This window comes from Sus scrofa, chromosome 1 (assembly GCF_000003025.6).
Source record: "Sus scrofa isolate TJ Tabasco breed Duroc chromosome 1, Sscrofa11.1, whole genome shotgun sequence".
NCBI lineage: Eukaryota > Metazoa > Chordata > Mammalia > Artiodactyla > Suidae > Sus > Sus scrofa.
Genome location: NC_010443.5, coordinates 256,728,416 through 256,752,769, shown reverse-complemented (window position 1 = coordinate 256,752,769; position 24,354 = coordinate 256,728,416). Strand labels below are relative to the sequence as shown.

Below are 24,354 nucleotides of genomic sequence, written 5' to 3'. Positions count from 1 at the left end.
TAATGCTATTTCTCCCAGGCTATCATCAGGATTCAGTAGGACAGTAAATCAAAGGTCCCTGGCACAGAGCCTGCCAGAGGGAAAACAGTAAATACTGAAGGCCTGGAGAAGTGACTGGGAACAGGTCCCCACCCCACAGGGCAGGTGTGACCATTAGATGCCCTCACGGACGTGGAGGGACTGATGCAGGACCAGGACAAAGTAAGGGGTCAGCAAGGTCATTTCCCTCCCTCAGTCGCAGGCAGGCGGCCCATCACTCACCTCCACCCGTGTGGGGTTCAGCCAGTGGGGGATGTCCCGGACAGTCACGTTCACTGGCAGGATGATGGACTCACTGTTGTGGTCCAGGCACGAGGTGGAGCACTCTGATCCTGAGGACAAGCAGACAGTGAGGCGGCCGTCAGCCCCCAGTCTCCTGATGCCAGGGGCTGCACATCCCGAGGGGACCCTGCTGCTCCCTGGTCCCCACTGGCTGGGCCGACCCACCTCCAGGGCCATGGGAGGAACCACCTCCAGTCTCCCTGACTGTTCTCTTGTCTCCAGTCTAGGTGGCATCCACTGCCATGCTTATCAGCCCTGAGCCCACTCTGGTCATGCTCCTCCTCTGCTGGAAAACCTTTCCAAGGTTCCCCACATGCAGAACAAAATTCAAATCCGTTTGCCCAGCCTTCACGGCCTCCCATGGTTTGGTCGACCTTATCTCCCACCACCCAGACTGTGCCTGGATTGCCATCTGAGTCCCACGCTCCGTTGCCTCCATACTTCTGGTGCTGTTCATTCCTTCTCCTGAATCATCCTTGATCTGCCTTCACAGGAAAGCCCAACCAGCTCTTCAAAGCCCAGTTCAAATCCTCCAGGAAGCCGGCCCTGATGTCCAGGGCTGAGTGAGAGCAGCACTTGGCATGGAGGAGTCTCACTGCAGTGTTGGTCTCACCCCCTGGTCCCTTGTTTCCATAGTTACAGTGATGCCCTGGGAGGGCAGAGATGAGGCAGGTTCCTCTCTGAGCCTAACCGGGTACCAGCCACACACGGGTTGCTTAGCCAGCATCGACCAAGTGGATGATGAGCACGTGAACGCAGTGTCAGTGGCTTCCCACCCCTGACACTTTCTCCTGGCACAGGGCTTATGTTCATGGCTCCCCTGTGCCTCAAGACTCTCCCTGTTCCACTTCATCTAGTGCAGGGCCAGTGGTCCTTCAGACCTCAATCCATACGCCACTCGCTCAGAGACCTCCGTTCCTGACAGGCCAGATGCTCTCACAGGCACCCATCACAGACTTGTCACATTGATTTGGTAACCTATATCAACAGCTCTCTTCCCTGCTCGACTGTAACTCCATGAGGCCAGCGCTGGCTGTGCTCCCCATTCTGTGCCCAGAGCCTGGCACTGTACATGGCAGATGATAGGCACTCAATAAGTATTTGTGAAATGAGTAAAGAGACGACGAGTGAATGAGCACATCTGGTGGAGGAGACAAGTGAGAAATGAATGAACGGCACAGTGAGTGAACGATGCATAGGCGTGAGGGTATCTCATGAAGGACGTGGTACACGGATGAATGAATGAATGAGTGAGTAAGTGGATAAAGGGCTGAAAATATGAATCAGGCAGTGAGTCAACAAAGGCACCATGACCGACCGGGACAGGGTTAGGACACTTGGCCCAGGGAAGACAGATCACTCATCGATTCTGAGGTCTCCTAAAAATCAAGGGTATCCTGTGGGATGTCCCCAGGACTCCAAAAAAGTGCTCCTTCAGAATCTGACCAGGGCCCCAAAGAAGTCATTCCCCCGCCTTAGTGCCAAGACCACCCGTGAACACTAAGTGGTTCACAAGAGTCAACTCGTAAAAAATATCCCATGCTGCTAGCCAACTAAAGGTTCCCTTCCATACGTGTGTGTGCATAGTATGTATATCTATGGGTACATGCACATATACATACAGAGATATATTGATATACAGTTTATCCATTGCCTTCCTCTTAAATCTAAAAGACTCAAAGTCTGAATTGGGCAGGGGCAGGTAGGATGGCAAGTCCATGACGACCTTTAGAACCCCTTTACTTTAAACATGGGGTCACTGATCGCAGAACGTGGGGCAAGGGGAGTCCCTGGTCTAGCTGGAGGTTTTCACCTGTCACTCATTCCCCCTGCACCCAGCCCTGTGAGACCAGCATCATCACACCTGTCTTGGAGGAGAGAGAATGAAGTGGGCAGAGCTTAGGTCACAGAGCTGCAAGTCGAGGGCCAGGAATGAAAGCCCATGCCTCTCTCACCACCAAGCCCACTGATGGATGTGGCGGAAACTTCCACGTACAGAGGGAAGAGAAAAGAAGGCAGCAGTGGGAGGGGACAGGGAGGGGGTAAAGGGTCAGAAGAGAGAAAAGGAAGGAGGACACACAAAAAGACAAAAAAAAAAAAAAAGATGAACGAAGAGAATAAGAGGGGGACCGCTCAGAGAAACTCAGTGGGGTGTGTTTGTCACAAGATCAGTTCTAAAAATTTTTAGGGAGCAAGGATGGACAAAGCAAACCTGCAATGACAAAATTCTTTCAAAAAAAGAAGTTCCTGCCTCTGGGAAATAGACAATGACTATTTAATCCTAAAAGGGGAAAAAAAGAAAAAAATCTGGGCACGACAAGAGGCCATGGCGAACCTAGGCAGCAGTCAGGGCTCCGTTTCTTTCTCTGCATCTCCTCCTCTGTGCTCCCCTCCCCCAGGCTGCAGCTCCTGGGCTTCAGGACCCGGGCTGCTGTGTGCTGATATATGAGCCCTAATTGGCATCATTACAGAGTGGTGATCTCACCAGGCCCCCGCCTCTCCTTCCCCAGGGGGGAGCAGGGAAGGTGGCAGCAGCCTTGGTGGCACAAACACCTTGCTGAGCTCCTTGCTGCTGCCACAGAAGCCTCCCCAGGTTGCTTGCGGAGGCAGCTACCCTGCATGGCTCCAGAAGGAGGCCTCTAGCCCCCAAGCCGGACATACACCTCAGCCCTGCCAGGCCTACAGGCCTTGGTAGATTCCCTCTCCTTGTGAGGTGGGCTTTCCCAGGGCGGTACTCGGCCTGGAAGGTGGATGGAGGGGATTTGAAGGTGGGGGGTGGGTGTGAACTGGGGCTTGGGGGAGGGAGGCCTCTCCCCTCCACCCTCCATCCTCTTTCTGCCCTCTCCCTCAGTGCCCTGTGCACCCCGACTGGCCCAGCCCCCACCCCATCACCATACTCATAAAACTGGCGTCCACGTGGCAGTGGGAACATGGGGTACAGAGCAGAGGAAGGAGATTCAGGCTCCACCATCCGACAGACTGCTTTCCCCTTCTGCTCTGACCACGGAAAAGCACATAGGGTAAAGGAACACTCTGCCACCTCCGCCCCACCGGGCATCAGAGGCAGGCCTTCCAGCTCACTGGTGTGTGCTTGTGACACAGGTACACAGTATATCCAAGTGTGAGCTATGTGTGGGTTTCTGCGTACATGCTTGTGCAGGTGACATATCTGCACGGCACCCGGCTGAAGTGCATGTGCTGGGCACGAGCTCACCGCATGGTATGTGTGTTTGCCTCTAGTGACTAAGCATCTGTATTTGTGTTTCCTTGTGCATATGTGAATGCATGTACTTGAATGAATCCATGAAGGCATGCATGCAGGAAGTCTGTTTTCAATCAGAGCTTTTTCTCCCAGGGTTGCTCCATGCCAGTCATGAGGGTGACTGAGGATTCACGTGCATGTCCTGATTGAGTTAGTGAGAAGTGTCCAGAGCCATGCACACCCATCAGGAATAATGCAGAGGAGAAAGCCTTGGCCTTGGGATGGAACAGCCAATGCTACTTGCCATGGTTACACCCATTGCCCCAACTTTCTAGAATGCCTATACAGGCCCTGTAAGATCCTACCTCCTTGTGACCTCCTGTTCAGGGTCCCTAGGGTCTGCAATATCTGTAAGATCTCCAAGTGCATTTTTTTTCTTTTTAGGGCCACACCCATGGCATATGTAAATTCCAAGGCTAGGGGTTGAATCAGAGCTGCAGCTGCCGGCCTACATCACAGCCACAGCAACATGGGATCCAAGCCACATCTGCAACCTATACCACAAACCACAGCAACACCAGATCCTTAACCTACTGAGCGAGGCCAGGGGTTGAACCCGCATCTTCATTGATACTAGTTGGGTTTGTTACCACTGAGCCACAATGGGAACTCCTCTAAGTGCCTTCTGAATCATCAGGGAGAGCAACTATGCCCTCGGGTATCTTCTGACCCATCCTGGACTAATGCAGAGCCTGAGGCCCCACTCTAGGTTTAGGTGAAGAACCTCTGAGCTCTGAGGCTACGTGTTCCCACCTTTAAAAGGAAGTGGTCAGGCCCCCTCATCCCTCTGCTCTCCAGCTATGGGCCTCCCTCCTGGACATGAAACGATAACTATAACTCTTTCTACTGGGTGAGGAAGCTGTTGGCTCTGCATGACTGGGAGTGAGTGTGTGCACAGATAACCTCCTGCTCCAGACATCCCTGGTGACTGTCCCATAAATCACACTGGCCATGAGAAAGGAACATCCAATTCCCGGGGCCTTTCATCATGGTCAATTAGGGAGTCAGCCCGAGAGGTTCGTATCACTGCCCTCCACTGAGGTCAGAGATTCCATGCCTGCCCAGTTCTCCAGAAAGCCTTGGAGCCTGTGATTAATGCATCTGTCCAGATGCCTGGTTTCAACCAGGCAAACTCTTGGCATCAAACCTCAGGCTGTCTCCCTTCACTTGGCGAGCTGGTCCATCACCACGCATAGAGTATTTTGAAAACGCTTTTTATCCTGTCTTTGGAGGCCACAAAATGCCAAGAAAAGAACTCAGACTTTGAGAAGAGGAGGTCTCAGGTCTGGGGCATGTTCTGTAACCCTTTGAGCCTCAGTTTCCTCATCAGTTAAAGGTTATTGAGAAGGTAGATATAATGCCTCTAAGGTGTACGGTGCAGCATTGGGCCACAGTCGAAACGCTGAATGCTCGGCAAATTGTAAAATTAATAACGAAGGTGGCCAACCTGGACCCCTAGTGCATCCCTAAATAGGATATGCACCTTCATTCCTCCAGTGTAACTATGCACTCTCACCCACCCCACCCCCACATCGCCAACATCCATGCCCTCAACCCTCTAGGAGGGCACGGTCTGGGCTCATTCATCTTCACTTCCCCAGTGTTTCTTGCAGGGCCTCACATGGAAGGGGTACTCAGTTCCCCAGCGGGCATGGCCTGAGCTCCTGGAAGGACGCCCTCCCAATGCCACCCCCACGCGCCTCCATACCTATGGCATAGCCTTCGGGGCACTGCAGCTTGAGGTTGCTGTTGAGTTGGTCCGGGGCCGAGCACTGGCCTTGCATCTCCTGGCAGAGGTGGAAGGAGCCGCTCCAGGTGCCATCTTTCCGGCAGTGGATGACATTGCTGCCGCGTCCCTGAATGGCACAGAAATAGTCAGGACCAGAGGGACCCCCACCTACCACATAAGGAGCCTCTCTGTGTACTGTCACCCACGGCACTGAAAGTGTTCCAAAGCAGTTCCTGACAATGGTAGAAACCCAATACCCTCCAACAGAGGCAGTGTTAATGTCTCCATTTTACAGATAGGGACACTGAGGACTCCGCGTGGGAAGAAACTTATTCAAAGCATCCTGGAGAGTTTAACTCCCCAGTTTTGAAGAGCCTAGTAGTGCTCTTCCAGAGGTTTCAATTAGAGCAATTAGTTTCATTTGTTGCTGGGTTTTTTGTTTTGTTTTGTTTTTAGGACCACACCCACAGCATATGGAGGTTCCCAGGCTAGGGGTACAATCATCGGAGCTACAGCCGCCGGCCTATGCCATAGCCACAGGAACGAAGGATCCGAGCTGCATTTGCAGCCCACACCACAGCTCATGGCAACACAGGATCCCCAACCCACCGAGCAAGGCTAGGGATTGAACCTGCATCCTCATGGATGCTAGTCAGGTTCATTAACCGTTGAGCCACGATGGGGACTCCTGTTGCTGTTTGTGCAACCAATGTGTACAGCTGAGTAAGTGGGGGTCCTGGAGCTGTTTGTGAGGAGGGAGGCATAACCCAAAGCTTGATTCCCCTCCATCATGAGAAAGCATCCAGGCCAGGGCTCTGCAACCTGAGATGCTTCTCAGGGCTTACCTCCCCCTCCTACCCCTTCTTCTTTCCTTCCTCCCTTCCTTCCTTCCTTCCTTCCCTCCCTCCACTCCAGCAATAATGGCATCCAGAAGGTGGAGTGGGGAACACTGCTATCTGTGCCCTCCCCCCAACTCTTTAAGAGACAATATCCCATTTCTCAGTCTTCTGCAAAGTCTTGATCAAATGCACCCTTCAGACGTGGTCCTTTCTCCGAGCCGCTTTCTGAGTCTAAGATTCTAATGGGAGGTCCGGCTCTATGGAAATTTCAGAACTGCCCCTGTACCTAAGGACCATTTCTTAGTGACCACTCTGGGCCCAGATCTAAGGGACCCAGAAGTGAAGCGATCCAGGAGGAATGACAGTCCAGTCAGGGCAGAATGACTGTGCTCAGGGGCCGTGCTGTGTGCACTCGGGGAGAGTAACTGGATGTGAGGGGCAAGCAGGAAGGTCTCAGAGAGGAGGTGATTCTAGGAGAGGGTTTTCAAGGGTGTGTAGAAGCAAGCAGAACAGGGAGGGAAGGGCACTTCCAGAGGCCAAAGGGCATTTGCAAATTTGAGAGGGAGGGAGCTGTGGAAGTGGTAAGGCAGGTAAGGCATGGGGCCTTAACTGTCTGCTTGTGGAGTCTGGACTCTATCCCTTGGGAATGGAGAAATGGGTAGTTTCTGCACAGGGGGTCTGTCTGTCTGAGAACAAGCTGAGTATTGTCTCCCTCTTTCAAGTTTACGATAAGAAGAGAACTTCCCCATGAGGCCAGAGGGGCTGACCTTGCTCCACCAATGAAAACGTCTGTGCCACAGCTGCCATGCTCTCAGCTTCCATGCAACCCCCCGTGTCTGACCTCCTGGGCCCTCACAGCCCTCGCCCTGCCTGCTACTCCAGCTCCTTGCTCCCCACAGCACTGCTGCCCACCTTGAACTTCATCAGTACTTCGTATTCTCGAAGGCACCACATGAGGCTTCACACAGCCATGCTTCTGCACGTGCTGTTCCCTCTGCCTGCTGTTTTCCTCACCTGTCTGCTCGTCCAAACACCAGCACAAGCCATCCTGTCTTAACGTCACCCTGGTTCTACAGAGTGCACTATCTGAGGTCCTTGATACCCATCACCTGCGTATCATCTGCTCTCTCCTAGATGATGAGCTAAGGCCCACGGCAGGGCCCTAGGCATCCTGCATCCCCCAGGTCCTGGCCACTTGGTCCATTCCACTCCTCACTCAATAGGTACTTTTTTTCATTTGCAAACTATTTAACAAAAGATGGGGTGAATAGGTGGAGCAGTACGGATGAATTTTTTAAACCCAAGAGGAGAAACGAACGAGGAAATACACGAGTAAGGGAAGAAATGAATGAATAAGGGAATCGATGGATGAATGCACGCACGAGAAAACAAACTCTTGGAAAAGGCGGATGCAGGCTGAAGCGCCCTGAGAAAACAGCTGTAAGGAGACGGGATTTAGAGCGAAAGGGGGCCTCTCTCTGGGCCTCACGTGGGCCCGCATGAGGAAGGTCTGGTGGCGGTGGAAACTTCTGTGGCCATCGAGAAGCTGTGGGACAGTTGCTCAGTCCACCCAGCGGTTCTGTGGTGCTCAGGCAAAGTTCAGGCAGCTTCATGTGGCTCCAGAGAACCCCTGGGGCCTCCCAGGGCCCCAGGCCCCATGATTCCGCTGGGCCCTCGCGGGAGTAGGAAATTGACCCTGATTTCCGGGAGCCTTGGCCTGGGCCTATGATGCATTTGGCCTCCAGCCCCTGAAGGGCTGCAGACCTCAGCACTACGTGGGCCAGGGCTGGCTGGGGAGTTTGGTTTGCAACAGAGAATGTACTAGAACTAGCTAGAATCGTCTTGGGGAACTTCAAACTGGGGAGGCTCCGCTGTAGAAGGTGGGAGCATAAAGACACTGGTCTTGCTACCTCCAGTCTCTCTTCCTCCTGCCCGGCTCATCTGGCACTTTCTGCTGCTGAGGAAATCAGTGGAATCCCTCAGCTAAATCACCTTCACCTTTCAGACAGGGCTTCCTCCAGGGCTGGCAGTGCAGGGCTTCTACACTGAAACCCAGGTGACCCATCCAGCCCATCACTTGCTACACACGTCCTTCCTTCCAGTCTGCAGTCACCTGTCTTGCCCATACACTTCTGCTCCCCACGGCCACACCCTTGTCCCTGCCATGCCCTCTGTATGGTGGGCTTCCGGGAGCCTCTCTGGATTTTTGAATCTTCCTCTGGGAAGAGATCTTGGTGAGCTCAGAGCTGCCTACCACCTGGTGCAGATCCTCAGAGGATCCATGATGCTCAGTCTAGTTTCTAGAGCACAGAAGATTTGATGACGAGGATCCCATCTGGGGAGACCAGAGTCTGTGGGCCCCACTGGGTGTACTTGGCTCCAAAGGCATGATGCTGCGCACTAGAGTGAAATTTCTCACCAGAGGGCTGAGGATTGCTCAGGAAAGCATTTTCCCTCTCTGTGTATCCATCTATAAAAAAGCATACTATGCTCTCTTGAGCTCTCTTTATCTATGCAGGGCCACAAAGAGCCGAGGGCATGTAATAATTATATTATCAAAACCCCACTGTGTGCCAAGTGTTTCACATACACTTAAAGATTCTATTGACAATGCAGTTAGTGTAGAAATTATGTCCCTTTTACAGATTTGGAAACTGAGGCTCAGATAGGAAGTGATAAGGTGAGTTTTTAAATGATGCTAGTATAATGGTTAAGAGATGGACTTAAGCCAAACGGCCCAAGTTCATATTCCATCTCTGCAATTTTCCTGCCATGTGGACTTGGGGAAGCTCCTTAACTTCTCTATGCCTCAACTTCCTCAGCTGTTCAAGGAGCCTGGAGTCCACTGCCTGAGAAGGTCATCATGAGGATCAAGTGAGTTCAATTAGGTGACACATTTCAAGCGTAACACACACATCGGGCTCTCTAAGTGTTCAACGTAACAGAGTGGGCTTTTCCCCGCTCTATTGCACTGTCCCTAAGGAAACTGTGGAATCAGCCCAACCATCCCCCACATTTCAGAAGTGGCAGCAGCCAGAACAGGGAGGCAGCAGGCCCCCGCCATAGAGGTCACCAGGGCTGGAGCCAGGCCTCTTCCTGAGAGTTTCCATGCCTTCACTGCGATGGAGGGGAGGTGGGGAGAGGGAGACCTAGCCTTCAACTTTGCAGAAATGAAAATGAACAAAATGATGGCCGAGAGGAAATGTGGCTACCTTGGAGCAAGGCAGAACCGGGACGCATAGTGCAAGACAAAAACAGTTAAGCTTTGGAGGCAGCCTGACCTAATAAGAGGAATCTCAGTACTACCTAGACTTCCTAGTTGGATAAGGTAGGCAGGCCACTTTACCTCACTGAACCATACCTTCCTTATCTGCAAAATGGGGCTGCAATGCCACATGCTGTGGGGCTTAAATGAAGTAGTCCATAGAAGGCACTTAGTCTAGCAAGTGGCGTGTAGGAAATGCTCAATAAATCACAGATGCTGTTACTTATCTGCCTCTGTGTCCAGTCAATGGCCTCTCGTGCTTCCTCCCACTAAGATACAGTGATGACTTGTAGCTCCAGGAGTAAGGATGGGCAGAAAATGTGGCATGTGCAATGACTTGCTTAGGAAATCTGAGATTATTTAAGATCTGACTCTGCTAGTAACTTGCTGGGTGACTTGGTTAGGTCTCTTCCCCTCTTTGGGCTCCACTAGTCCCATCTATAAGATAAATGGGTTGCAGCAAAAAATTTCTGAAGTCTGGCCCACCTCTAACATCACATGGCTCTGGGATGTTTCTGACTTCCTCTAGGAAGCCCCAGAGGCAAGTGACAGCCCTAGAAGCTGCCCTTGTATGGGGAGTCACCGTATGTATGAGAGCTGTGTGGTGTCCAGAGCAGAGCCCATTTCTGGCAGGGGCCAGCTGTATACCACTCGTGGCAGAAAGGCTCGTGCAGCCACCCTCTGTGATCTGGGCGAAAACCAGGGGGCAGTCCTGGCTCCACTCCCATGCTTCCTCTCTGCTCCTGCTACGTTGCTCAAACCCACCACTGAGTACACCTCTGACTTGTTCCTCTCCTTCTACACCCGTGTGTATCCCCAAGACAGGATGGGAAATTTTAGGATGTTCCTATCCTAAGACAGTCTGCTCCCCTAAACCACCTACAGAGCCCTCACACCACTTCTCCCTGTGTAACCCTCAGACAGCTCAGGGGCATCTGAGCTGGATGAAATGCTGAGACAATGAGCACTTCTCCCCGATCGCCTGGACATGGAATTCCTGTCCTTTACCACTCGCCTACCCTGGACATGTTTGGAGGCAGTGGGACAAGCAGAGCTCTGGAGTCAGTCAGCGCAACCTACTAACTCATAACCAGGGGCACGAGCTTAAGTCTCCCGAGACTTTTCTCCTCATCTGTAAAATAGGCATATTGTTTCTTTTTCAGAAGTTTACTGTGAGGTGTCAAAATGAGAAGAAAAAAAAAAATCTGCAGCTTCAGTTCGGCATTTAGGAAACACTTAAAATTTTTTAAAAAACCCTGTTATTCCTAAGGTTTTTCTGTCTTGCTTTATGGGGATAATAACACTATAATTCTGGGGATGAACTGTCCAATATGGTAGCCACTGTACAAGAGTGGCTGTTTACATTTAAATGTGAACTATTTGAAATTAAGTAAATGGGATATTTGGCTCAGCCACTTAGCCACATTTCCAGCGCTTTGTAGGCACATGTAGCGAGTGGCCCTCATAGCGCACAGATATGGACATTTCCATCATAGCAGAAGTTTCTACTGGGCAATGCTAGTCTAGAGTCTATATAGTCTACCGGTTTATTTGAGCAAGTGATCAAGTTTCCCTATGGTTCCTACTGGTTTCCCCAAACTACGTCATGGTCTCATGCATGACAGCTGACTTTCTGGGGCTATTGGCAGCCAAGAGAGGGCTACCTTTCAAGCCATTGCCTTTGTGTCCAGATTCTGTAAGACCCCCATATGCAGCATCATGTATTCTCTCCACTAGAGGTGACCTTAAAAGTAGGCTAGTTCATTGGTGCCTTCTCCAGGGCTGCCATGCATGGTGGTGTAGGTTGTGCACTGTACAATTCCAGGAGTTACTCATAAACATGCCCTGCTTTCATTACCTTGTTTAACCCTCACAAATAAACTGAGGTAGGTAGTGTTAACCCTCCTCCCTCATTTTATACACGAGGCAACTGAAGCTTAAAGACCTAATTAAATCACTTGCTCAAGTCCTCCAGCTAGTAAGTCGTGGAGCCAGGATTCAAATTCAGAGTCCAGATCCAGCATCATACTGGCTCCCAAGGAATGAATGAAGCAGAGGTTTGATTTGTTAACTTGCTTTTAGTGGCCGTGGGATGGAGTCTGTGAACCTCCCCTACAACAGCCCCTGTCCTCTCTTGCCAGGATCTGGAACTTGTTTGGAAAGCAAAGAATTTCCGCTCCATACAAGCTGTGTGATTCAAGATACTCCAAGCCGTACGTTTCGGCTGTGTTTACAGGCAGCAAGAGGGGATCTGAGGTGAATACGAGATTTGGCTCTCAGGCCCCTGGTCTGAGGGTAGAGGAAATTCATTTGCAGCACAAACTAGAAACGTCAATTGTGTTAGGAGCCCATTTGGCCTGCGTTCCCTCGTTCTTTTAGCCGGCAAGCAGTACCCTGCTCCTTTGCGTCTGGCCTCTCCGCCAGTTGCCAAACAGAACTGCTTGAGTCGTCTGATAAATTTACATTTTCCTCTTCTTTAAATACAAACTGGCCATGAAAGGTACTTGGCAGGCCCCCGGCAGACTGGGTTTCAGTTTGATAACATGACCACGGCCAGAATATTATTTGGCTCAGCCGTGTGGGTAACTGTTAGCAACAGTTTTATGTAAGAGAAGGAGAGGGGAGTTGATGGGCTGCATGAGGCCGTGGTAATCTCTGGCCTTTGCTCCTTCCGGTACCAGCTTCTGCTTCCTGGCTGGAGAGGGTGGGGGGTGACCGTATTACACAGACATCCCTGTGTTATCACTTTGGACAGCTCAGGAGCATCCGAGCTAGATGAAATGCTGAGACAATGAGCCCTTCTCCCCAGTTACCTGGACATGGAATTACTGTCCTTTGCCATTCGCCTGCCCTGGAAGTGCTTAGAGGCAGTGAGACAAGCAGGGCTCTGGAGTCAGTCAGCACAACCTACTAACTCAAAGCTGTGAGCACGAGCTTAGTCTCTCAAGACTTTTCTCAAGGCTCTCCAGGTAGTGCCCCACTTAGGGGGACCAGGATTCTGATTCTGACTCAGCTGACACCAGCTGTGTCACCCTGGGTGGTTGAGTGACTTTCTCATCTGGAAAATGAGGAGGCTGGCCTGGATGTTCATTGCAGTACTTCTCATGCTCTTTCACTTCCTGAATACCTACTCAGTGCTTGGCACTGTCCCAAGTGCTGAAATCACCAGGGGGATTAAAGATGCAGTCAGGCATTTCAGGACCTGGTAGGGGAAGGTGAAATGCCATACAATGCAGCGTGGTCGATGCTGACAAGGGGGAACCCCTAGCAGGGATGCCAAGCCCACAGTGCTTTCAGGAAAAGGTTCCCGGAGGAAGATGTGCCAGGGTTGACCAGGAAAGATGGTTAGGAGTGAGGTGGCTGGAAAAGGTGACAGGGGCTCTTTAGCAGAGAATGCCAAGGCCAAGGGGAGATCACTCTTACTAGTAGTGGGGAAGAGGTGCGAACACACAGCTGGGACTTTACCCTAAGGGAGGTGGGGGTCACTGGTTCACAAAGGGCTTTGAACAGGGGATCTGTCATGGTCACATCTGTGCTCGGCATAAACAGCTCTGGCTGGAATGTGGACAGAATGCTGGAAAGAGGCAAGGGTGTGAAAGCTGGGAGATGGTCAGGAAGCTGCATGGTGGCCCAGGAGAGCACTAAAGGTGGCCTGAGTTAGGGTGGTGGCACTGGAGACAGAAGGAGAGCTTCAGGAGATGTCCAGGAGAGAGACCAGGTAGGACTTGGTCGCTATTTGGATGTGAGACTGAGAGGACGGGATGGTGCTTTGACAGTGTCTGGTATTTGGCAGATGCTAATAAAGACTAAGGACTGACTTGGGGAGAAACCTACACTGGGCAGAGCTGGCTCAACTCTGGGCTCACCTGAGTAAAGATCCCAGCACACCTGTGAGTCACGGGGCTTGAGGTGTCAACCCGAGATGGTTGGTTCCGTCTAGACAGGCACTCCTCGTGGACTTAAGTCATCTCTGGAGTTAGCTGACTCCTTGTTTCTCTTTCCTATTCTTGATTTCCTAACTGACCTTAGTGGGTGGGGGTGGGGAAGCACATGGAAGGTTTAAGAAGAAGACATTCACAGAACTCTTCCAGCAGGGCCGGCAGGAGTGGTGAACTTTATCTCAGTTACATGTGGGTTGAGAGGAAATTCGCCCACTGCCATCTCCTTCTGTTCTTCTGTCTTTCCTAGTATTTTCAAAACTAGAACTACATGGCTGGTCTAAACATGGTTCCCTTTCTCTTTATGCTTGAGGAGCAACTGATTTCTCTAAAGAGTGGAAGTCCTGATTTTAAATATTTCAGGGACCAACACACATGGTGATGGTGCTGGTGATAGAAAGTCAGCAAAACCTTGGTCATTCCTTAACTCTGATCAAGTCCATACCTTGGGATTCTATATATGATCTCTTTCTTATGGGCTCTAATATGAAAATATTTTCAAAGCTAAGAATCTCGGAGCCAGTACAACATGGTGTTACAGGTAGGAACGTAGAGCCCAGGGAGATTATAAAAAAAGAGAACCACGAGAACCCAGCTTCTTAACTTCTGCATTGGTGAAACGGCCATGACCCAATTCTGGCATCTGTAGAGAGTCTCCTGAAGGAAGTGGTTCTTAATATATAGGCTCATCTTTGGCAAGCAGAGAGGAGAGGGGCCTCGGTGTTGACCGCAAGGTCAAGGAGTCTCACCTGGGCGGTATCGCTCTCTTCACACTTGATCCTACACTCGCTGTTGAACTGGAAGCCATTAGTGCACTGGTACAGCCCGTGGAATTTCGGTGGAGGAGGGTCACAGGTCACAGGAACACAAGCTCCCTCCTGCCAGCTGCCATCCTGGGTGCACTGAGTCTTGAAGGCCCTTCTTCAAGGAAGAGGTAAAAGAAGAGACATCTCAAGGACCAGATGGCTGGAGCCATGTTCTACCGAAACAGCCACATTTCCCTGGGGCCAGCTGGCCTCCCAGTCCTCTTTCCCACTCCCAATTCCCTACCTGTCCTGTTAGGTGGGGCGGGGGAGGGGACATGCATGGGAGGTAAGGAAAATATTCATAGAACTCTTTCCTCAGGGCCAAGCAAGAGTTACATGTGGACTGAAATCAAATTTGAGCCCTGCCAGCCCATGTCCCCTCCCTGCCTTCTGGAGTTCAGGGATAGGTCCAGGCACAAGGATGGTATTAATCCCTGCCTTTTTCTGTGTATCAGGCACTTTGCAAGCTCTTCACATACACGTCCTCATTCATTCTTCACAGCAATCTTCTGTGGTAACTGTTACTATCATTCCCCAAAACCTTGGTCATTCCTTAACTCTGATCAAGTCCATACCTTGGGATTCTATATATAATTTTTCTATATATGATTTTTCTTATTGCTGAAAAAATAGAGGCCCAGAGAAGTGGCTTCACTTGCCTGAGGTCACACAGCCAGCAGGCAGTTATTCACAATGTTCTTCTAGATTCCCACAGCACAGAATGGGATGAATGGTAGGTACTGCCTCTGGCCAAGGCACAAGCACTTTTTTTTTGTTTTGTTTTTAGGGCTGCACTGTGGCATATGGGAATTCCCAGGCTAGGGGTTGAATTGGAGCTGTAGCTACAAGCCTACACCACAGCCACAGCAGCACGGGATCCAAGCCACATTTGTGACCTATACCACAGCTCACAGCAACACCGGATCCTTAAGCCACTGAGCAAGGCCAGGAATCGAACCTGCATCCTCATGGATATTAATCAGGTTTGTTACCACTGAGCTACGATGGGAACTTGCTTCTAACCAGTCAGCCAGGCCTGGCTCTCCTGTTCCCCCAGCCCTGCTGAGTTTGCCTCTGCAGCCCCACTTACTTCTTTGACTTCCGGGAGGAGCCGGGTACGTGGTATCCAGGTTTGCACTTGTACTTGCAAAAAGAGCCCACCTTGTGCTTATTCTCTCGGCACCGGGCCGTCTGGAGGTCTGCGTTGGGCACCGGGGGTGGAGCCAGGCACATGAGCTCGCACAGGGCCTCTGGGAAGGACCACAGCCCATCCTCCATACAGGTCAGGAAGCTGTTGTTGCCTGGAGCACACAGGCAGGCAGGGTTAGCGGGAAGGGGCCTCTTACAGCCCAACTAATTCACAGGCTACCTGGACTTAACCCAACTTGAAGAACCACAGGACCTTCCACGTATAATTCCAGACCCTTCCACTTACAACTGAGGAACCTCGGAAGAGAAAGAGTTGCCACCCAGAAGAGGGGATGCAGCCTGGGGGGGGACTTATCCATGTCTACAGTGAACTAAAATTTAAGACCCTGACTCCTGATCCTGAAGCCTCTTACAGAAAAGGGAGTATCACGATCCTTCCATTCACACTCCCTGCTTTTCCAGGTGAGTATTCGAGCCCAGAGATGGAGCCCCTTGCCTTCTAGTAACTGGCAGAGGAAGCTCCTATCCGCTCCTATCATGGACTCTGAGCCCTGAGATCAGCATGCTGTGTGACCTCCAGCTGCCCCTCCCTCTCTGGGCCCTATGCCCCTGAATTTGTCCTCGCCCCTCGTATGCCTGCAAGTGACAGCACTGTGGTATCTAGAGGTTTGATTTTCTGTTCAGGCCCCAGTATTCAGTGAAGCTTTGCCAAAGCAGCTGAGAGATGAGCATTCCCCCGTAGCCCGTGCCAGCTCTGACAGACGTGCTGATTGCCATCGGGAAGCTGGCCTGATGGGGAACGTTACACATAAAAGGAAAACACGGGGAGTCAGGCTTTGCACTGCCAGGTTGTATATTATCGATGCACAGCCTGCCCTAAACCTCCCCAAGACAATTAGAAACGGACCTGGAACTTGGGTCCCTCAACCAAACACTCCTCTTTCTGGTTATTCTTGAAAGGCGTTGACAACCAGGGCTGGAGGCATGTAGGAGGCGCCAGGATTTGGAAGTTGGAGGGGTGATAGGGATGGAACTGCCATTTCCTGAGTATTTATAACATACCGAGTATTTCTGATACGTGATCCCATTTATTCTCGCGACTGGGTTCTAAGTTTATGATGCCTATGTGGAAAGAGAGACTTGGCGAGGCAAGTGACTTGACCAGGTTCTCATGGTTAGTCAAAGATGAAAGTCAAGTGTAAAGCCTATTCTGTGTAACTACATGACATCTGTGGTTTTGGACGGGAAGTTGGCTATGGCTGAACCCTCGCTATCCACTCTGCCAGAGCCAGCCCCAAGTCTCCCAGTCATAGGACGCAAGCAAATGCTCCTGCCTTTCAGGGTGATTCGGAGATAAAAGGAAACAACCTTGATGAACAGGGTCCAGGAAAGTACTGCTGAATTCCTTATTCGCTTCTTCTCTCCCTCCCCCTCCCTCTCTTCTTTTCTTCCTCCCCTCCTCCTGTTGGGTCCTTCCTCCAAGCCTTTGCCTTTAGCAGAAGATCTGAAAGGACCACAGGGGCGGCAGAGAACCTTCCTTCACTCCATATGCGTCTATTTAGTGCTATGTGCCAGCTACCCTTGTCTACACTGGGACAAAGCCAGGAAGAAAACAAACCCCTAACCCTACCCCCTCGGAGCTTATGTTCTAGTGGAATTGGAATAGGAAAGAACACAATAAATTGTCCTACACAGCAAAGCATGTAGGGGGCCAGAAGGTGGGAAGTGCTGTGGAGAGAAATAAGGCAGGAAAAAGCAGAAAGGTGGGAGGGTGTGCAGGCCCCTCTGCTGCTTCTCTCCAGGTTCTCACTTTCTTCTTTCTCCTCCCATGTCCATGTCATGTGGGGAGCCCAGGACCATGGGAGGTCCACACGCCATGCTGGTGAACTGTGATGCTGCAAACTACAGCTATTTCTACATCAAAAAGAAAGAATAAAGGATGTGGAAGGATGGTTCACTGGCTTCCACAGAAGCAGAGCTTCCAGAACACCAAAGACTGCAAACTGCCCTTTTGCATGGCTCCTGTGACTGGAGGGCTGTGTTTTGGAGTCCCCAGTTCTAGCAAGAGCTTCGCAGGGAGAGGAGCCACTAAAGGTAAGGGGAGTACACCGTCTCTGAGTTTCTCAAGATGGATAAAATACCTCTGGGGAAAGGACGGAGATGCTTTAAAAGTACAGCCTATCAGCTCTGCCAATCGTGGACGGTGAAGCAGAAGTCATGCTTCTCTTGTGGCAAGCGAACATAAAAACTGCAAAATGGTAATCAAGAGAGAAAATGTAAACCCAGAAATGTACATTCTGGAAGAGGGTAAGGAGGAGTGAGCTGTGCATCACCGTCAAAAGAAGAGCCGCGCTCAAGCAAGAACTGGTGATTCAGGACCGTGGACATGCCCCTACCCACAACCAAGGAAATCCCAGAGATGCAGATGCTAAACTGAAGGATTCTAGTCCTAGCCAAGGAACTTAGGCTGCAGGTGTGGCCATAAATATATATATATAGTCTCTCTCTCTCTCTCTCTCTCTCTCTCTCTCTCTCTCTCTCTCTATATATATATATATATATATATATATATATATATACATATATATATATTCAAAAGAGATTCATCTATTTTTGTCATTTTATTTAAAAGAGTACCCAGAAACCCACATTTCTTTGGGGATGCCTTTAAGGTTGAAATTAACCTAGAGTAGAGTACAGGGAGAAAAATGCCAGGAGACCTAGGTTTGGTTTTCTTAATACCTAGTGTACGATGTTGGCATCACCCACATCCTAAGGTCAGCTACTGTCTTATTCATGCTTTTATTCCCAGAACCTACCCTAGTGCCAAGCGCATAGCAGGCCCTCAATAACCATTTGTTAAAGGCATGAGGTATGATGAATCTATGTGTGACCTTGAACAAGTCACCTCATCTCTCTGGCCCTCAACCAAAGATGTCTTTATGTTCTTGTCCAGCTCTAAGCTTTTAGGCTGTGAAAGGCTACTGGCCATCGTACTGTTCTAAGAAAACAAAAATGCAGCTAGCTGAGCTGGGCTAAGGATAAGCCAGCACTCAGGAGGCTGTATTAACCAAAGGCTAGCACTGACAGATATTACTGTGCAAGAAGAGGAAGGAAAACAAGGGAGCCAAATAGCGAGGGGGCCTCGCCCAGTGCTGGGGCTGCAGAAAGGCAGAGGGAGAAGCTGGGACAGAAGAAATGGAGGTGTCAAGAGATGCATGCAATCCTCAGTCGATTTTAATCGGGTAAGCACATTTCTAGGCTCCTGGAATCCCCAGGAGTTCAACAAGAGAAAATCTGAGCTGAGCTTGGCAGTCTCAGAAAGAATGTCATTTGCTCAGTACAACTGGGCTCTCCTAGCCCCAGCCTGGGTGAGTCAGATTACATTTTGATTGTTTAATTGCCCAAGGTTTTTTTTTTTTTTTTTCTTTCCCCCTCTAAATGTCTGAACGAAATTCTACCAACAGCTGTCTGTAACTGAGTCCATGAGGTGGGCCCTGGAAGAATTACTGGAGCCATCTCCTTATTCTCCTAAGTAACCCAATTTGTCATTAATTCCATTTTGTAGGCGAGAAAACAGAGTCCCTGAGTGGGAAAGCGAGCTACTCAAACTAGAGCTGGGGCCCACTCCAGGTCTGTCTGACTCCTGAGTGCTCCCTTAACCCCACTACAGAGCTTTTAGCCAAGAGCATGGCCAGAGAGGAGCTGCTGTCTAGAGATCAGGACTGTGGATGAGTGGAGCACCCCCTGAATCAAAACTGGTCATGTGGTAAGACTTCACCATCCTCACCGTCCCCACCATCCAGAACGGTGCCTCTCACTTCCAAATTTCTTTACCAAGCGGTCCTCTACATTAGACACAAAGGAAAAAGAATGTTCTAAGAGGCAATCATAGTCAAGGAAAACTGATAGAGAATGTCCTGAGAAGAGGGAGACAAGTAGCCTGCGATGTTGGACTTCTGCCATATAGGAAGGCCTGGGGAATGCAGATGCCAGATGTGGATCAGGTCATTTCATCGGACTGGTGGGAACTGCATGCCTAGCAAGAGGGCACCATCTCTAGGGACAGAAATGCGGGATCGTCTGGCCCCCGTGCTGAGGGTCACCTTGCATAAAGCTCTTCCTCTCTAGGACCTCAGTTTCCACTTTGCAAAACCAAATGATTAGCCTTGATGGCTTCTAGGCTTCTCCAAGCTCTGCTGTTTCAGGGTCGGATGGGCGTTCTGGGTTGAGGGACATGGTTTAGAAAAGGCTAAAGGGATTCTGAGGTAGCAAGTAAGAACCCTGAAGTAAGAATAGGCTTGATCCTTGAAGTCTGAGTAGCCACTGGGGGTAGAGTGAGGGGTGGGGGCGGCGGGGGGAACGGAAGAATGAGGGAGACATGAAGAACTAATTATCTGAGATGAAACGGATGCTTGCTCTGTATCCTTCTCAGTGCCCTCATCCAACGGTGGCTTCATAAGCAGCTGGGTGATCTGGATCAAGCTGCTTCTCCACTGAGTCCCTCCAGTGCCCAGGATTGATTTGAGTAGTGGTTTACCATTAGCACCTAGTGGCGGTGTAGACCCCAGGCACCCTGGACCCTGCTGTCTCAGAGCACTAGGCTGATAAGACAGAGAAAACAGCATTCTCCTAGGAGTGGCAGGAGAACTCCCCTTTGGGATGGGGGGTGACCCTGATTTGTGGTGAATAGGCCTTGATGAGACCTGTGGGATAAACCTGAGTCCTCCAGGGCTGGCTACCTGCTTCTGAGAAAGATGAAAGAGTCTCTGCCTACGAAAGGAGGAAGGATGTGAAATTCCTAGAGGGAGGGAGGTCATGACAGGATTCTGGGGGAGAGAGGAGAGGGTGAGGAAGAGAGCTGAGGGCAGGCAAGAAGGTTCACTGCTGCACACGGCAGGATTTGGCCTCTACCCAAGCCCTCCCAGCTCATGTCCCTATCTTCTAAAGTCGAAGAAGTCTGAGACTGAGAAAGAGCACTTTTCTAAGAAGATGCTCCATGGTGTTGGGTATCTTCTGGAAGCCAGTGAATAGACCGTGTTTAAATCTGAGGTTGGACGGCAAAGCTGAGATAGCAAAGGCAATGGGAGCCAGAAGCTGTCTTTGCAGGATGGCTGCGTGCTTGCCTTAGAAGCCCTGCTCCATGGGGTTGCCTAGTGCACTGGCATGGTTGTGCTGAGGTTGACAAGGTGCTGTTAAGTGATGCTGCATTTTTAGTCATTTAATTATACATTTATGATTTTGACTTTGAAGTTATTATTTTTTTAACGTGGAAGTATTTTTTTCCCCTCATCCATGTCTATAGGTTAGATCTCTGCTTTCAGTGCTTGTGCGACAAAGGACCTTGGCAGGAGTGATTCTAGGGCTGCACATTTGCAGAATATTTTTTGCATACACCTTGAAGAAGTCTCAGAACTTAAGTGAAAGTTGGGGTGTTCAAGAAAAATTCACCTGAATTCTCAGGGGAAAATGGGTTTGTGGTGCTGCCTGCATTCCACCCAGCCACACTCAGTGCTTCTCCCAGGGGGTGGCTTCGTGTCCAAGAACACTAACCTCCGAGTCCTGAGAGGAACATGGAAGATGGTGTGTGTCTCCATGGATCCCAGGACTTAAAGCCACCATGGGACAAAGAGGCCCAGGACTGAGAGCAGCCACTGCACCTATTCTCACCAGGGTGAGATGAGTATTTACCAAGTTCTTCCTCTGGCTCTGGCATTTTATACCCCCTTCAATGTGGATGCTCTTATGCCCATTTTACAAAGGAGACCATCGAGGCTCAGAGGCATGAAACAGCTCTCCTAGGATCAAAGAGTTGGAGGCAGAACAAGGAGTAGAATCCCAGCCTGTCTGACAAAAGCTCACAGTCCTTCTGCTCACATCATGCTGCAGGGAAAGGAACACCGAAGGGAGGGAAGGGAAGCAAACAGGAAATGGCAGGAAATTTTGTTTTGATCACCTCTTTATCTGCTGGCTTAAGAAGGGAGGCATCGTTAACAAGCTCAAGAGAGAGATCCAAGCATAAGCATCAGACCTCAAGTCTGCACAGCAGATGAAACCGAGAACCAAGGGGCATGAATCGCCAATGGGTCCTGGTGGCTTCATATGGCCACTGGAGAGATGCTTTCCTGTGTTCTCCAGGGAAGAGCGAAGTCAGGATTGACAATGATCAAAATGACAGTCTTTCTGGGGCCGCATCCACACAGAGGGCCACCCCCTCTACCACAGTCAGCAGAGGAACAATAGTAGGAGGTTCTGCATCACTCTGATGAAGGATTATTATTAGCCACAATGAGGGCTGGAATAATCAATACTAATTTATACACCTCCCTTTCCCAAGGGCCACTGATAGAGAGGTGAAGTGTGATTTCCTGGTCTGGAGTTATTAACATGCCCCACATCTGGGCAAGTGGGGCCAAGGGAAGGGCTCAGAAGGATGGAGGGTTTACAATTTCCACTGGTCTCTTCACTTCTCTCAGATCTATATCTTTATAGCAGCTCAAATAAAATGTCTCTAACTTTTATAATCGAATCTTCCTGGGTAACAGAAAAAATGAGGGGACCTAAAAAAATGTATCCCAAAAGTGTTTCCTGCTTTTCATTTCGGGCAGTTCAGTGAGATTGCTGGGTCTTCCACTCATTTCTTAAAAGAAACATTTCTGGTGGTATGACTTTCATCAGTGTATCCAGCCACCCAGTCAATACATTTTATTGAGTCTTACTATGTGTAGTAATCTTTTGAACTCCTGGATCTCCTTGAGAATTGGAGGACACTAGTTGACTCTCTCCAATCATCGAAATGCCTCAAACTCATGAATTTATAATATGACATCTAAGTTTAAAGGAATTTGCAGACCTCCCTCCAAACCCCCCACACTCCATGGAAGTCCATTCATTCCCACTTTATAGAATGATAGACCTCAAGGTAGGACCCATGCTTAGTGAGATACCATTTTGGGTATCTGATAAAGGGGCAATGTTTCCTCTGGTAAAATAAGCAAAGGAAAGGGTCCCACAACCTCTGAGAATTGGTGATAGTGTCCAAATCCTATACTAAACTAAAATCCTATACTAAGCCAAGAACATCATAATGATAACGCCACTAACTTGCTCTGAGATTTTGTGCAAGTTCCTTCCTTCCTCTCACTAGACCACAGTTTCACCATCTTTCCACTAATCAGTTAGTCCTGATCAACTCCAAGAGCCTTTCTATTCTTGATGGTTCAGGCCAGCCTCTCCCTCATTTCCAACATGTGTCCTCTTCCCCAGTTTGCCAGACTATGTCTTACTCATCCTAATCCTCCTGGCACCTAGCTCAGGAGTCCCAGTAAGCCCTTCCTGTCCAGGACCACTTCCTCCCTGAGCCAGTCCCTCCTAAGGAGTAGCAGTGGGCTTTGGAGAAAGACCTGGGCCCACAGTGGAGCCCACCTCTAATAGCATGGCCTTGGACGAGTTCTTTCAACTCTTTGAACCTTGATCTCCTCCTCTGTGAAAATGAGATGACTACTACTACCTACCTCTTAGGCTTCCTGGGTTCTAATCCCATCCAGGGAAGAAGTCACATCAGTTCCAGATGTGACTGTCACAGAATCTGCCCCTTCCTTCTACCCTTCTTCCCTTCCTTCCTCTCTCTTTTCTCTTGGCAAGATTTAAAAGCTCTTGGAGATGCTACTGTCACACTTATCCACACTCTACTTTCTGCTTGGCAACAGAGCAAGGCAGTCTACATACATACAATGGGTAGAAAGGAATCAAAAGCTTGGAAAACCCCGTCTGGCCTCTGTGTTTCCCACCGAAAAAGCATTACCCTTCAACTGTGCGGGGTGACGACACTGAAAGGAGCATTTTCGCCCGAAGGTGGTGCCCTCGAGGCAGGAGAACGAGGCGGCATAGACGTGGTGCTGGTCTGGGATGCCACAGTCCACTGGCTCACACGCCACCTGCTTGTTCCATTTGCCTTCCGTGCAGGTCACTGTGACACTGGGTCCTGTCTGAAAGGCAGAGGCAGGTACAGTGAGGAGGAGTGGACTAAGTCCCTAATGTGTGGAAACACCCTTCTCCCCCAAGTCATAGCATAGCGTCTTCTCAGGCACCAGGAGATCAATGCTCAGTGTTTAGCTCTCCCTCCGTCACCCCAACGATTGTTTGAAGTGGGTATTTCAGGTCTCACTTCACCAATGCAGAAGCTGAGGCTCAGAGACAGTAAGTGATTAGCTCTAAGTTACACAGCCAGAAAGAGCATAAGTGGGGACTGAGCCCAATGACTGGGCTCTTCACTGCTGTCTGGAGAGTCTCCTGGGTCATTATCTCCACTGTGTTGGTGGGAATCTTAAGACTCAGATCTCTTAGGGTCTGATGACTTCTTTCACGAAACAGCCTCTGAAACAGGGCACAACAGGGGCACACTGGCTGTTGGTTTCTGTATCTTTTCTTGCCCGCATCTAAAGTTGGGCATCACCAGGGGAGATCGGAGAACTGGATTTTGTCCTTCATGCTATGAGATTCTGGCCAAGTCCCTTTCCTTCTGAGCAGTCCCTTTGGCACTGAACCCAAAGCTTGCTCTAAGAGCCACTCCCTAGTCTGAGATGTGATGGTTCAATAGCTGGGAGAGGTTGATGCAAAGAAGGAATGAGGTTGGGAAAATGAAAGGGTCGACAGAGACATGAACCAAAGGAGAAGACAGCAGGGCTGTGTGGGTGGAAGGGCGAGGCCCCGCTAGAGAGCCAAGGGAGGGATGGTCATGGCCGCCTGGGGGCTTCCATTCAAGGAGGAAGCTGCCAACTCCCAGGGGACAGGGGGATGCCAAATGCTGATCTGGGGTTTTAAAAGCAAAGGACACTTTTTCCCCTCTTAAGCACACATCAAAGGGAGGCGAGGTCCCTCACTGCCAAAACCAGCTTAATTGTTTCCACAGGAGTTCAGACCTGCCATGTCTGACACACGGAAGCAGGTGTCTAAAACAAGCAACTGACGGCCCCAGAGCTCCCCAGTGGGACCCTTTTCAAGCCCAGAAGCTCTGGACAAACAGGCATTTCCAGCAACGAGGAA

At 50.2% G+C, this 24,354-nt stretch overlaps 1 protein-coding gene across 1 annotated transcript in view; it reads right to left on the bottom strand.

Annotated features, from left to right (window-relative positions):
* Positions 1-24,354, bottom strand: part of PAPPA (pappalysin 1) — a 240,318-nt gene that overhangs the window by 32,044 nt on the left and 183,920 nt on the right. Inside the window, 5 exon segments of the mRNA XM_001926753.7 lie at positions 262-371; positions 5,292-5,439; positions 14,104-14,275; positions 15,251-15,461; positions 23,114-23,297. Coding sequence (XP_001926788.5) covers positions 262-371; positions 5,292-5,439; positions 14,104-14,275; positions 15,251-15,461; positions 23,114-23,297 — 825 coding nt within the window.